The sequence below is a fragment of the Hyaena hyaena genome, unplaced genomic scaffold (assembly GCF_003009895.1).
Source record: "Hyaena hyaena isolate Hyena2069 unplaced genomic scaffold, ASM300989v1 scaffold_111, whole genome shotgun sequence".
NCBI classification, from domain to species: Eukaryota; Metazoa; Chordata; class Mammalia; order Carnivora; family Hyaenidae; genus Hyaena; species Hyaena hyaena.
In genome coordinates, this window is record NW_024080743.1 from 2,818,576 (window position 1) to 2,831,847 (window position 13,272).

Genomic DNA, 13,272 nt, shown 5'->3' on the forward strand with positions numbered 1-13,272 from the left:
CTCCCACACCAATGGGCGTCGTAGAGGTAATTGTGGGAAATGTAGTTCCGGGCGAGCGGGCTTGGATGCGCTCGCACACCAGGATCCCCGACAGGCCCCGCGCCACGGCGTCACCTCATGCAGAGCCTGCGCAGGGGCGTGTCTGCGGCCCGGGAGGCGTGTCCTCAACGGCTCCCGCGGCGGTTCGAAGTCGGTGCAGCTGTGGTTCGTTTGTCCCCCGCGTGGAGTGTCTGATGCTTCCACTACCCGAGCTCCGGAGGGGGCCCTAAGATTCCGAACGCGGATGAGAGCGCAGTGCGTGCTGTTGTCAGGTGGGTCTGTCTCCTAACTACGAGGTGGGTGGTGAGTGACTGCTCTTTGGGGGGTAGAAACAGGCCTACCTGGAGTTATGTTCCCTTCCCTCCCAGCATCCTCGGACGCGCGTCGTCTTCACCCCTACCGCGCAGGCTGCTCTGCAGGGTTCTGTTTTACTTGAGAAATCCGGGAGGAAGAGGTCTTGTTTTTCTCTGCTGCTTCCAGATGAATGTAGGATTAATTCTGTCAAATTGAGAGTACTTGATAACAGGACAGTACAACACGAATCTATGACCTCCTTGCAAAATGAGGACTCTTTTAAGACTACAGCCCATCCTGTTAACTTACAAGGTTTATAAACAGCATCTTGTTCTTCGGTGTTGATGGGTATGCGTGCGTAAAGCTACAAACGCGTTGTTAGGGCCAAAAATACTTTCCTACGTATGTGAAGATAGACTTTTATAACTAATAAATTGGAGGAAAGAAAAAAAATCTTTGACAGTAAATACTCTAGTAGGAAAAAAAAATTTGAAGCAAATATATTCGTGTGTACCTAAATGTTATGGAATTGTTACATTAAAATACACAGATGTTGGACCCCAAACCTGATTTAGTTGAAACGTAATATCGAATGGCATTTTATCATTTACCCAAGCTGTCTGTACCTTTTTCTCTTCACCATCCTTTAGGAGGCTAGAGATGTTGAAAATGTAGATCAAAATGGGGACCTGATCCATTGACTTGTATGGGAGAGTCTTCTCACTTAAGCAGAAACAAATTTGTGTAAACGAAAGGGGAAAAAAGAACTATTTTCTCTGCGACTACATAGAGTCTCATTTAATTTCCTGCCAGTTTCTTCCAATAAGGTGAGGGTTTTCTTTTTAATCTTCCTCCTCACATCTGAGAAATTTTGAGTGGGAAATAAATTTACCAAACGATTTTCGTTGGATGAGGGAAATGAAGGGCAATTCAGGAGTCATCATTTATTCACTAAACATATTGAGCTTCTGCAAGTGCCTTACAGTCCTGAACATAATACACAGGACACCTACCTTGTGGAGCTTAGGATGTGGTCAGAATTCTAGAAGGGTGATGAAAGAGAGATGCTACAATGACAAAGGTAAATGGGATTTGAAAGAAGAATGTAATTTTAAGGTGCAGAAACATTTACAGGAGTAGTAGAGATTTTAAAGCCTTAGTTTTTATTATGTTAGGTATTATGTATTTTAAAGCATAATGATTTTATGTATTAATCTTAATAATAAAATATAGCCCTTAGTCACAATTTTTTATGTGCAAAGGTCATTTATAGAGAATTTCACAACTCCAGAGATACTCATGAGTTAGAGAAAGAAAAGCTTTTTTTCATGTATTTCCAGAAGTTAACTTGCCAAATGACATTTTGATCCCTAAGGTTGTGATGTGGCTCTGTGTGTTTTTTTAGTTTTATAACCATTGTAAATGGGAGAAGGAGTTAATCTTTACTTGGTAATAAATTGCCTTTAAGAAAATATGAATGACTGTAAGGATACCATTTTTATCAGATTTCTAGAACTTTTAACTTGATTATGTAAGTTCAAACAACTCCTATTGAAATTGATTTATAATAAGTTAGAAATTATAGTGTGACATAATTGAAAGGTCTTTGGATCCTGATAACTTAGGTTCAAATCTTGTTTCCACCATTTACAGTTTGTGTGACCTTGAGTAAATTATTCAGTTTATCTCATTCTTAGTTTGTTCATCTTAGACGTGGAATAAAAATGCTTAATGCACACAATTGTTAGAAAGATTAAACGTGCTTGGAAAAGGGAGACTAGTATAACTAGACCCTGTATATAATAAAAAGTGGACTCTGAAATTCTTTTGAACTTTCCAATTTATGTCTTGAGAGTGCAGGGAAATTCATTGTTACTGGGGTTTTTTGTTTTAAATGACTATGAAAGATTGTACAACATTTGAGATAAATAGAAAAATAATGAGTTAAATTCTATTAGTGTGAGAGTATTTGACTGACACCTCAGATTCTTTCCATCAAGGTACAAGAAATTCATTTCATTTTTTAAGAAATGGAATCTAGCTCATCATACTACTGTAATAAAGACCACGAAGAAGAAAGTTTGCTTGCAAATGTTGCTTCCTTAAGACATGAACTGAAGATAACAGAATGGAGTTTGCAGAGTTTAGGGGAAGAGTTATCCAGGTAAGTAAGTAAAAATCATATGTAGACTTTAGAATATGACTTTAGTTTATGAATGTAAAATGTATGAATTTCATTATTATATATTTTGTTTCTAATACATATTTAGAATAGGAAATGATTTTTCTGTAACTTTTTTAAAATACTCATTTTTGAGAGAAAGAGCAAGAGCAGGGGAGGGGCAGAGAGAGAGGGAAGCAGGCTCGAGGCTCTGAGCTGTCAGCACAGAGCCTGACACAGGGCTCAAACTCAGAAATTGCACAATTATGACCTGAGCCAAAGTCAAATGCTTAACTGATCCACGCAGGTGCCCCAGTTTTCTGTAATTTTTAATGTAACTCTTGGTTTAGGGAAAAAACTAGAAATATTGGGGAAGCATTTGTATGTTAACACCTTTACTGTATTAGGACTCAAAGTATAAAATATATGTTTTGGGCTTAAATAATCTTTTATTATCATGACTGTGTTTTGAATCTTAAGTAATTGTAGCATATAAAGTCTCTAGACTACAGAGATTGTTAGTTTTAAGAGTAATTACAGTTTATTAAGAAATTTAGTTGAGACATTCCCTTAAGTTCAGAACTGAATGTGATTTTTAGCAGCACTTCAGGTGCTTTTCTTTCTGTTTTCGTATTTAGTGTATAGAAATTTGGAGTGAATATTAAATCATCTAGAAACTAAAATGTATTTTTCTTTTTTCTCTAGTGTTAGTCCAAGTGAAAATTCTGATTATACCTCTAATCTCTCAAGGTCTGAAAAACTTATTCTGGAAGATCTTTCTCAGCCTAACCAGCTTGTACTTTTGAATCACACACCTTATAAAAAAGTTTGTAAAATGTCCAGTGGTGGTACTGATTTTCGGAAAAAGCCAAGAGATAAGGTTATTGTTTTTAGACCTGTCTACGTAAAAGTAGTTTTGGTTTTAGATCTGTCTACTTAAAATACTTTTTCTTTGAGTTTTTTCTTTACATGTCTTATGTTTTCCATAGTCTTTTATCATTGTGGTTAAGACTCATTGAATTTAAATATTTTGGTTCTTTTTGTGTCCTAACAAGAAAATAGTTGCTTTGTTGTGTTGTTCTATTTTTAAACTTCTGTATTTATTACCTTTTTGCAATTAAATGTCTTGCTTTTGTAAGTAAATTGTAACCCCTGTGATTTTTGGCACTATATCATCTACATAGTAGGTAATCAGTTATTTATTCAGTGGTTAAAGTATATTTACTATATTTAGCCTGAATCAGGTACTATATGGTAACATGGCATTGTTCTCTTTTCATTATCTCTAAATTTTGTGGATGATCTTAGACATCTTTACTAGTCTAGAACTCTCTCTCCATGTTTCGTATTCAATCATATTATCCATCTCACTACGTTTACCTTTCTTCCTTACTCAACCCTTTATCTCCCTTTCCACTGTCTTCCTATTCTCTATTGCCTTACTATCAGCATGCATATATAGATATGGTTGGACATATGCACTTCATGGTTTTTGATAAAAATTTGCTCTTTCCACTTCAGAAAGCTAACATTTGAGAGGTTTTCTTTTCTTTTTAAAGTTTATTTCTTTGTTTTGAGAGAGAGAGCATGCACACACACACATGTTGGGGAGAGGCAGAGAGACTGAGAGAAAGAGAGAATCCTAAGCAGGCTCCACATTGTCAGCATGGAGCACCATGTGGGACTTGAACTCACTAACTGTGAGATAATGACCTGAGCTGAAATCAAGAGTCGGACGTTTAACCGACTGAGCTACCCACTGCGCCCCAAGAGATTTTCTTTTTGTAAGGAAGCTACTTAATGAAGCTATATGAGCCTGCAATTTAAAAAATAAATTCAAATTCCATTTCTACAATGATTGCATAAACCTGGGGAAAAATTTTTTTTTAATTCTGGAAAATTTGACCTCTATCCAAACAAATTGCTGATAATTTTTGTAACACATATACTTTATTTGAAATCATTGTGTTTTACCTTAAGCAAAATTCAAAGACATGACAAATTGGAGGGGGAACATATTGGTAATGCCTGTAAAAACAAAGGGGTAAGCTCTTGAATATGGGAAGAGCCTTCTACAAAGAAGAAAAGATAAACAACCTAATAGAAAAATAGACAATTGACATGTATGAAAAAGGAAATTAAAATGATCTCCAAACAGATAAAAAGGTGATCATTCTCATTTATAGTAAAAGAAATTCACAGTGAAACTATCCTTAAGGACCAGTTCTTAACCTATCAGATTGTTAAAACATCCACATGTTTGACACTGTATTTTGTGGTGAAATCAGAGGGAGATGGGTATTCTCATACATTGCTGGTAGGAATGCAAAATGATACAACCCCTGTGGAGGGGCATTCGGTAATGTCTCCCAAACGTTTATCCTTGACGTAGAAATCCCATTTCTAGAAAAATACCTGACAGGTATGCCTGCCTAAGTACTAAATGAGGCATTGTTTGTCATAGCAAAAGATTAGAAATATCTCAAGTGTCCAGTAATAGACTGGACAATTGGTTGAATAAACATGCAATGGAAACTGCAGCTGAGGTGGGGGAGAGAATAAAAGAATAGGACTTTCTCACTATATTGATTGGAGAGATTGGCAGGAAATTTTTGTTTTTAAAGTTCAAGGTACAGAATGATACATATAGAATGCTAGATTCTGTGTATGTCAGTGTGGGAGTGGGTAATTTGTATTGCTTACAAATGAACATGGAAACACTAGCAGACTGGATTTAATTAAGTCCATAACTTAATAACTCTCCTGTATAGGCAGTTCCCTATTTTTTTTTTTTTTTGGCTGTATGGTGTTTTAAAAAATTTATAAATAATTAACATAAAAATAGTTACCTACCTACCAAAAATAGGGATGAGGCTTCTGTGTGTATTGTATAGTTTTGACATTTGAATTGCGTAGGTATATTACTTTTTCAAAAAAAGTTATATGTCTTGAAAACTTCAACCCTCTAGAAAATTAATTTATTATAAAATATATGTTTAAAAGTATAATAAAATATGTGTATAGGTTTTTATTTTTTTAATTTTTTTTATTTTAGAGAGAGAGCACAAGGTGGGGAGAAGGGAGAGGCAGAGAGAGAGAGAGAGAGAGAGAGAGAGAGAATCTTAAGCAGGCTCCATGCTCAGTGCAGATCCCAGCACAGGGCTGGATCCCATGACCCTGGAATCATGACCCGAGCCAAAATCAAAAGTTGGTTTAAAGAATTTATCTGTTATCCATTTTGTTGTTGACAGTCATTTGGGCTCTTGTCATTTATTGTCTCTTATGGACAATGTAGATATGAATATTTTTATATTTTCAGATGCAAAAAAATTTTCTTTGATGTTTATTTATTTTTGAGAGAGAGACAGAGAGTGAGTGGGGGAGGAGCAGAGAGATAGGGAGACACAGAATCCGAAGCAGGCTCGAGGTTCTGAGCTGTCAGCACAGAGCCTGACACAGAGCTGGAACTCAAGAACAGTGAGATCATGACCTGAGCCAAAGTCAGCCACTTAACTGACTAAGCCACCCAGGTGCCCCCAGATTCAAAAGTTTTAAATTTATACCCAGTAGTAATATTGTTGAGTCTTAGTATGTTGAACTTCATTGGGTAATACCAAGAACTTGCCCAAAGTATACCATTGTTTCCTAAGCTGTACTTATTTATGTACATGTTCACCACAGGGGAGGAGAGTGCTGATTGTGCCACATGTCTTCCCAGCACTTACTAAATATCTCAGCTTATTTTCTGAGCTGCCTAGTCATTTTACTGATAATTGTTCATCATTTTCATTAATTACATATAATGCCTAATGAAATAATGCAACATAGCTTGCTCTTTTTCATTTTTCAGATGTCTTTTTCACCAACCTCCATGGATCAGGAGATCAAAAGTCTTCGAGAGAAACTTAACAAACTTAGGCAACAAAATGCTTGTTTGGTCTCACAGAATCATTCTTTAATGACTAAAATGGAATCTGTCCACTTTGAATTAACACAGTCAAGAGCAAAAGTATGTTTCTTGAAGTGTGACTATGCCAATAGAAATTAACTGGACTCATTTTAAGATTTATAATTGGAAAAATATTCCATGTTTGCCTTATTGTGTTATGTATGATATTTTTTCTTATGATAATGTAGTATCAACATGTTAGGAAATCAATTTTATATGAATTGAATATCTGAAAATGATTTAGGATAGCTTGTGTAGTATTTACATTTACATAAGTCATGACTTCTTAATATCTTAAGATTATCAATTTATGTAGTTTTATTTCTCGTAAGAAGGAAATAAGCTTATTTATCTTCCTTTGTATTTTTTTATTTAAAAATTTTTTTAAATGTTTATTTATTTTGAGGCTGAAAGAGAGCAAGTGGGGGAGAGGCAGAGAGGAGAGAGAGAATAGCAAGCAGGCTCTGAGCTGTCACTACAGAGCCTGATGCAGGGCTCAGTCCCACAGACTGTGAGATCATGACCCAAGCTGAAATCAGGAGCTGGTTTAATTGACTGAGCCACCCAGGTGCCCCATTTTGTTTTTTTTTAATTTATTTTTGAGAGAGAGAGACCGTGAGTGGGGCAGGGTAGAGGGTGAGGGAGACACAGAATCTGAAGCAGGCTCCAGGCTCTGAGCTGTCAGCATAGAGCCCTACTCAGGGCTTGAACTCATAAGCTGTGAGATCGTGACCTGAACCCAAGTCTGACACTTAACCAACAAAGCCACCCAGGCGCCCCTGCCCATCTTCCTTTTTTAAGTAATACTCACTATTCTCACTATTGAAAACTTTAAAAATAGAAAAAAGGAAGAGGAGAGAGATCATCCAGTTTCCACCAACTAGAAACTACTTTATTGGTTTACTATATAGTTGAATCCAGACTGTTTGAATAGTTTTCTCTTTTCCTATGTTTTTTACTTCATACAGAGTCAAGCCTTTTCTTTTTTTTTTTAATTTTTTTTTAATTTTTTTAATGTTTTTTATTTATTTCTAGGAGAGAGAGAGAGAGACAGCGTGAGCAGGGGAGGGTCAGAGAGAGAGGGAGTCACAGACTCTGAAACAGGCTCCAGGCTCTGAGCTGGCAGTCAGCACAGAGCCCGACGCGGGGCTTGAACCCACGAACCGCGAGATCATGACCTAAGCGAAAGTCGGACGCTTAACCGACTAAGCCACCCAGGCGCCCCGAGTCAAGCCTTTTCTAATACATTTATTCAGCTTCTCCGGTGATCATTTTTTTATGGTAGCATTGTTACCTTATATGATTATACCATAATGTAATTAATAACTCCCCCATTTAAGTGGCTTTTCTATTTTTACTTTTTTAAGTAATCTTTACACCCAACATGGGGCTTTAACTCATAACTCCATGGTGAAGAGTTGTATGCTTTACTGAGACAGCCAGATACCCCTAGTGGTTTCCTGTTTTTTTGCTATATAATGGGTATTATACAAAAAAATTAGAAACCAAAATGTTCAGTAATAGAGAATGGCAAATTATGATATAACCTTATAATGGATTGCTCCTGAGCTTCTTTTTTCCCCCCCTGAGGTAAATGTATCAGTACTAAGATGCAAAACTGCTTAAAACTTTTATGAAACATTGTGAGGTTTAAATGATAATAATACATGAAAAGACACCTAGAACAGTGTCTGGACATAGCACCCAGAAAGAAAATTGTTACCTAATATATTGAGTGGTAGAGAAACATTACAGAGTAACACACACAGACTGTGATCTCAGTTTTGCTTTTTATTAAAGAGCACATGTGTCTGTATGTTTGTGTGTATGTAAGTACATGTATAAGGACAGAAAGACTGTGCTCCACACTACTGTTGATAACGTTGAGAGGGATTGGAATTTGGTGAGCTGAGGCTTTCACTATTTGCTTTTATAGATGCATTGTTTTAACTAGTAGGATTATGAGAGATCTTTATTTTTCTTTGTTTTTTTTTTTGTCAAATAAAACAAAGCACTGTTGGAGATAATGCCAGCCTAATGAGAAAAAGTTGCTCCATTGAATATGAAACTTTTTTGCTGTTCAGGACCATTTCTAGGATAGAATTTTAGATGACTGAATCACAGGGAGAGTGTTTGTTTTTTTTTCAGGCATTTAGTGTACTCTTCATTCAGTACACTGAAAATTGTACTGAGTTTTTTTTTTAACATTTCTGTGGCTTATTTTTTTGAGAGAAAAATATTTTCTTGATTTCTCACAAGATTTACCTTTTCAGTGTATTTGTTTGCCACATAGATTTCCTTGTAATTTGTTCACCTTTTCTGTTTATTGTTTTATTTTTTCTACCAACTATATATTTTTAAGGCTTACGTTTAAAAAAAAAAAAAAGTTTAGGGGCGCCTGGGTGGCTTAGTCGGTTAAGTGTCCGACTTTCGCTTAGGTCATGATCTCGCAGTTCGTGGGTTCGGGCCCCGCGTGGGGCTCTGTGCTGACTGCCAGCTCACAGCCTGGAGCCTATTTCAGAGTCTGTATCTCCCTTTCTCTCTGACCCTCCCCTGCTCACGCTGTCTCTCTCTCTCTCTCTCCTAGAAATAAAATAAAAATTAAAAAAAAAAATAAAGTTTATTTTGAGAGAGGAGAGTGATGTGAGCTGGAGAATGGCAGAGAGAGAGGGAAAGAGAGAATCCCAAGCGGGCTAGGTCTCAGGAACAGTGAGATCATGACCTGAGCCGAAATCAAGAGTCAGACACTTAACCAATTGAGCCACCAGGGTGCCTCAGGGCTTAATTATTTAAAGGCAAAGAGGTATTAAGAGAATTTTACTAATAACTAAGAACTAATTATAACATTTTGATTTTTTCTTTTAGTGTATAGACACACCAGTGGTTATTTATCCTAGGCAGTAGGACAGTTTTGTGTTTTACTTCCCATCTCAGCATTTTCTACATTGCCTAAGAAAATATTTTTTAGGAAGACTCCTTTTTCAGGGGCAGGTCTCAGCTTTTGATGTTGCATGTATATTACTGTTGGTAATTTTGTGCTGAAATTCCTTATCGTAGCAACCCATATATTCATAATTTATCTTTTGCAGTGTTTGCAGCTAGCACCTCTGGGGCCAGGCATCCTGCTCTTTCTGAGCTTATCGCCCTTCAGGCCTGCTGTCCAGCTGCTTTCCTGGGACTTCTCTCTGATGTTCTAGGTTGGATCTGCTGTTACCTGGATCCCATGTTGTCTTCTTTCCTGGTTTAGTCTTTCTTTAGTTAGAACATATTTTCCAGCAGCCCCCTTGCCTGTCTAAAATGTCTTAATTTCTCCCTCACATTTGATTCTAGGATGAAAACTTTTATATCAGAATTTCTAGGATGTTGCTTTCTTGTCTTCTATCTTCTGTTTCTCTGAAAAATCTGTTGCCGTTGTGAATCAGTTTTCTTAGCATGTAATTTTTTTCCATTTGTTTTTCCATTTATGGTAGTTTAAGGATCTTCCCTCTTTCTTTGGTGTTTTAAATTAAATTTCACAATGACATGTCTTTGAATAGACCTTATTTTATTTGGTGTAGTAGATACATGAGGACCCTTTCAGGCTGTGTTCTTTGATTATGGAAATTTCTCTTATGTAATCTCTTTGATAATTTTCTTCCTTCTGTTTTCTTCTATTTTTCCTATTAGGTAAATGTTGGATCACCTCAGTTGGTCCTCTGAATCTTTTAAGGTTTTTTTTCCTCATGTTTTCCATCTCCTTGGCTTCCTGTGATACTTTCCAAATTTCCTCAAAGCTATCATTTAATACCTTCATTGAATTCTATTTTAGCTGTCAGATTTTTTTTCATTTTCCAAAGCTTTTCCATATTCTCTGATTCTTTTTTTTTTTTTTTTTGTATTGAATAACATTCTGACACAGTATCCTCACTTAGCTTTCTGAAGATTTAATGTGTGTTCCATGCATGTGTGCACACTAGCCTTGCTTGCTGCCAGTTGCCTTTTTTGTTATGGCCTCTGACTTTTATGTTAGAAGCTTTTTTTCAGATGTTTGTGTTTTACCTATTTATATTTAAGAGAAAGGCACTTAAGTGCTCTTTGGAAGCTCTCTGTACAAAGCTAAAGTTTGTTGTCCAGTGTACTTCATACTTTGGTGATGCCTGGGGACATGGCTGTTTTGTAGGGAGATGCCCAGCCTCCATTGCCCAAAATTAGTATGTGAGGCCTTTTTCTTTGGAGCTGTTGAATTTTTCCAGCAAAGAATCCTTTGATTTCCCACCTGTGGGATAGCTCTAAACGAGATTAAAGTAGGAAATTGGAAACTGACTCTTTTATGTCAACCAAATTGTTTATAACTACTTAATCCCTGCTCATCATTCTACATAGTGTCCCAGAGTCCTAGATCTTTCTTGTTCAATTGCTCATACAGTAAATTTTCTATCTCTTCCTGGTAGGCTGTCACTTGACTGTTGGTGTTTTGAAAGGAAAGGGAAAAGGAGAGTTGACTTACCAGCAGATTTTGAGCTGTATTCTGGTTTTCTTCCCTGGACCTCGTGCCTCCTTTTCCCAGGGATAGTTAGTTAGTTCCCTTGCTATTCTTTCCAGACACCATTTAGGTTGTGGATTCCCACTCTGCTCTATTCTTTTTATCATTCAGATTATAGGATTACTATGCTTTTCTGTATTTTCTAAGTTTTCTCTAGTAAGCGTGTATCCTAAAATTTAGGTCTTAAATTGTAAAAACATTCAGTAGGCATTTTCATATTTACTTTTTTATAATTTGATCTTTTATATTGAATTTTCTGGTTTATGTGAAATTTGTCTTCCTGGTTGGTGTCAGTAGAGATTCTTCTTTTCCCCCCAAATAATCAATTATTTTGGGATATTAAGTTAAGGGTCATGGCGGGAGCTTACATGCTGATACTGGCTGGTGATGATGACACACCCATGTAAATGTTGATGAGAAGAATAGATAGGGTGAGCTTCACACCTGACCCATGATTGGGGCTTTATATTGAACACCCTCATCAGAAAGAAAAAGAAACAAAGGACCAAGTAGATTAATTTGTTTTGTGAGAGAAAATGCTCTAAAAGTTATTTTTTTGTTTTAGGTGTCTATGCTTGAATCTGCTCAACAACAGGCAGCCAGTGTGCCTATCTTGGAAGAACAGATTATAAATTTGGAAGCAGAAGTTTCAGCCCAAGATAAAGTTTTGAGGTAAATGTACTTTTTATGGCTTTAAAGTTTTTACTTCCTCCTTCTGCTTTTTGGTATATCTTCTGAAATCTTGTTCCCCACCCCATAAATTTGTAGTGGCCTATAGACTGTCTTATCTTAAGACTTGTGAAATCTGTTCTGTGGTCCATCATAACTCCCGGCTCCAGGACGCATGCATTTTATGGGGGCTAAAAAAGACTAAAATGAGCTGAGGTGCTTATTTACATGCCTTTATTGAATACGCACTAGTTCATTTCTTACCCTGTATAGAGATATATACTGGTGCTTCAATGGGAGCTTAAGAAATAAAATATAAGGAATCAGGTACTTTATAATTTATCCCCTTCTGCTTTGAATAAAATGAGAAATGTATGCATACTAAAGAGCACATCACTCCATTTTGATGATTCTCAGAGTGTCGTTCTGGGACCAGCAGTCTTATCATCTTCTGAGAACTTGTTAAAATTATAGATCTCCAGTTCTGTCTCAGACTTATGGAATCACAAACTCTGAGAGGTGGGACCCAGCAATCTCTGTTTTAGTAAGTCCTGCAGGTGGTTCTGATGTACACTAAAGTCATCTTTTGTGACCATCAGAATTTTATAATTTCCTTGTATCATGTGTTATTTTAATTTTGTTCCAAGATATTTTATGTTTTTGGTTGTGAATTTTTTCATGTTCTGTTCATTGGATATATAGGAAGACTGTTGCTTTTTGTGTAATATAATTATTTTGTAATTGGGATAGTTGTCATATTCTTTTACTCTAATAATTTTTCATTTTGGTTCTCATGGATTTTCCAGGAAGCTAATAATATTAGCAGAAAAAGAAAATACTGTCTTTCCTTTTCAAAATTTATATTTACTACTTTTTAATTTTTCTTTTAGTAACTGTCAGAAAAGTCATTGGATATAGGGGTAATAATAGTCATTCTTAACTAGTTTTTGAACTGTAGGATTATACTTCTAGTATCTGACTATACATATATTATTTTATTGTTCATAAAAACTCTTAGTTGGTAAGTGATGAATATATGTCTTCTCTGTCTCTTACTAAATCTTGGTTTCTTTAACCTTAGTGATTTAAGCTAGTAGAATTCCTAATGCTGAGCTATGCTTTCATACCTGGTATAATCCCTTTAATAGCCTTTAAAAAATATCCTTTATTTTATAGAGAGGCAGAAGATAAATTAGAGCAGAGCCAGAAAATGGTGATTGAAAAGGAACAGAGTTTGCAGAAGTCCCAAGAGGAATGTATAAAGTTAAAGGTGGACTTACTTGAACAAAGTAAACAAGGAAAGAGGTATGTGTTTTTAAGTAAATAATTGTTTTTATAGGGGAAAAGAGAATGTATTACCTTTTTAAAATTGTAGCTAACATTTATTATTTGTTTTTAAATTATTTATATATTTTTGAGAGGGAGAAAGAGAGAATCCCAAGCGGGTTCTGCACTGTCAGTACAGAGCCTGATGTGGGGCTGGAACTTACAACCTGTGAAATCATGACCTGAGCTGAAGTTGTAAGTCTGATACCTATATGACTGAGCCGTCCAAGCGCTCCTATACCTAACATTTTTTCCAATTCATTTTTTTTTAATAGACATTCAAGTTACTTAGTATATAGTGCAACAATGCTT

The 13,272-nt window shown here is 36.1% G+C and overlaps 1 protein-coding gene across 3 annotated transcripts in view; it reads left to right on the forward strand.

Annotated features, from left to right (window-relative positions):
- The first annotated feature begins 179 nt into the window (after positions 1-179).
- Positions 180-13,272, forward strand: part of CCDC18 (coiled-coil domain containing 18) — a 137,057-nt gene continuing 123,964 nt past the window's right edge. For 2 of the 3 annotated variants that reach the window (XM_039236484.1, XM_039236482.1), the window contains exons 1-7: positions 180-311; positions 984-1,160; positions 2,334-2,497; positions 3,200-3,374; positions 6,345-6,503; positions 11,531-11,637; positions 12,811-12,939. In XM_039236484.1, the coding sequence (XP_039092415.1) occupies positions 2,364-2,497; positions 3,200-3,374; positions 6,345-6,503; positions 11,531-11,637; positions 12,811-12,939 (704 nt within the window). In that variant the 5' untranslated portion in view covers positions 180-311; positions 984-1,160; positions 2,334-2,363. The remainder of the gene's footprint in view (positions 312-983; positions 1,161-2,333; positions 2,498-3,199; positions 3,375-6,344; positions 6,504-11,530; positions 11,638-12,810; positions 12,940-13,272) is intronic. The other variant, XM_039236483.1, reaches the window with a different exon arrangement.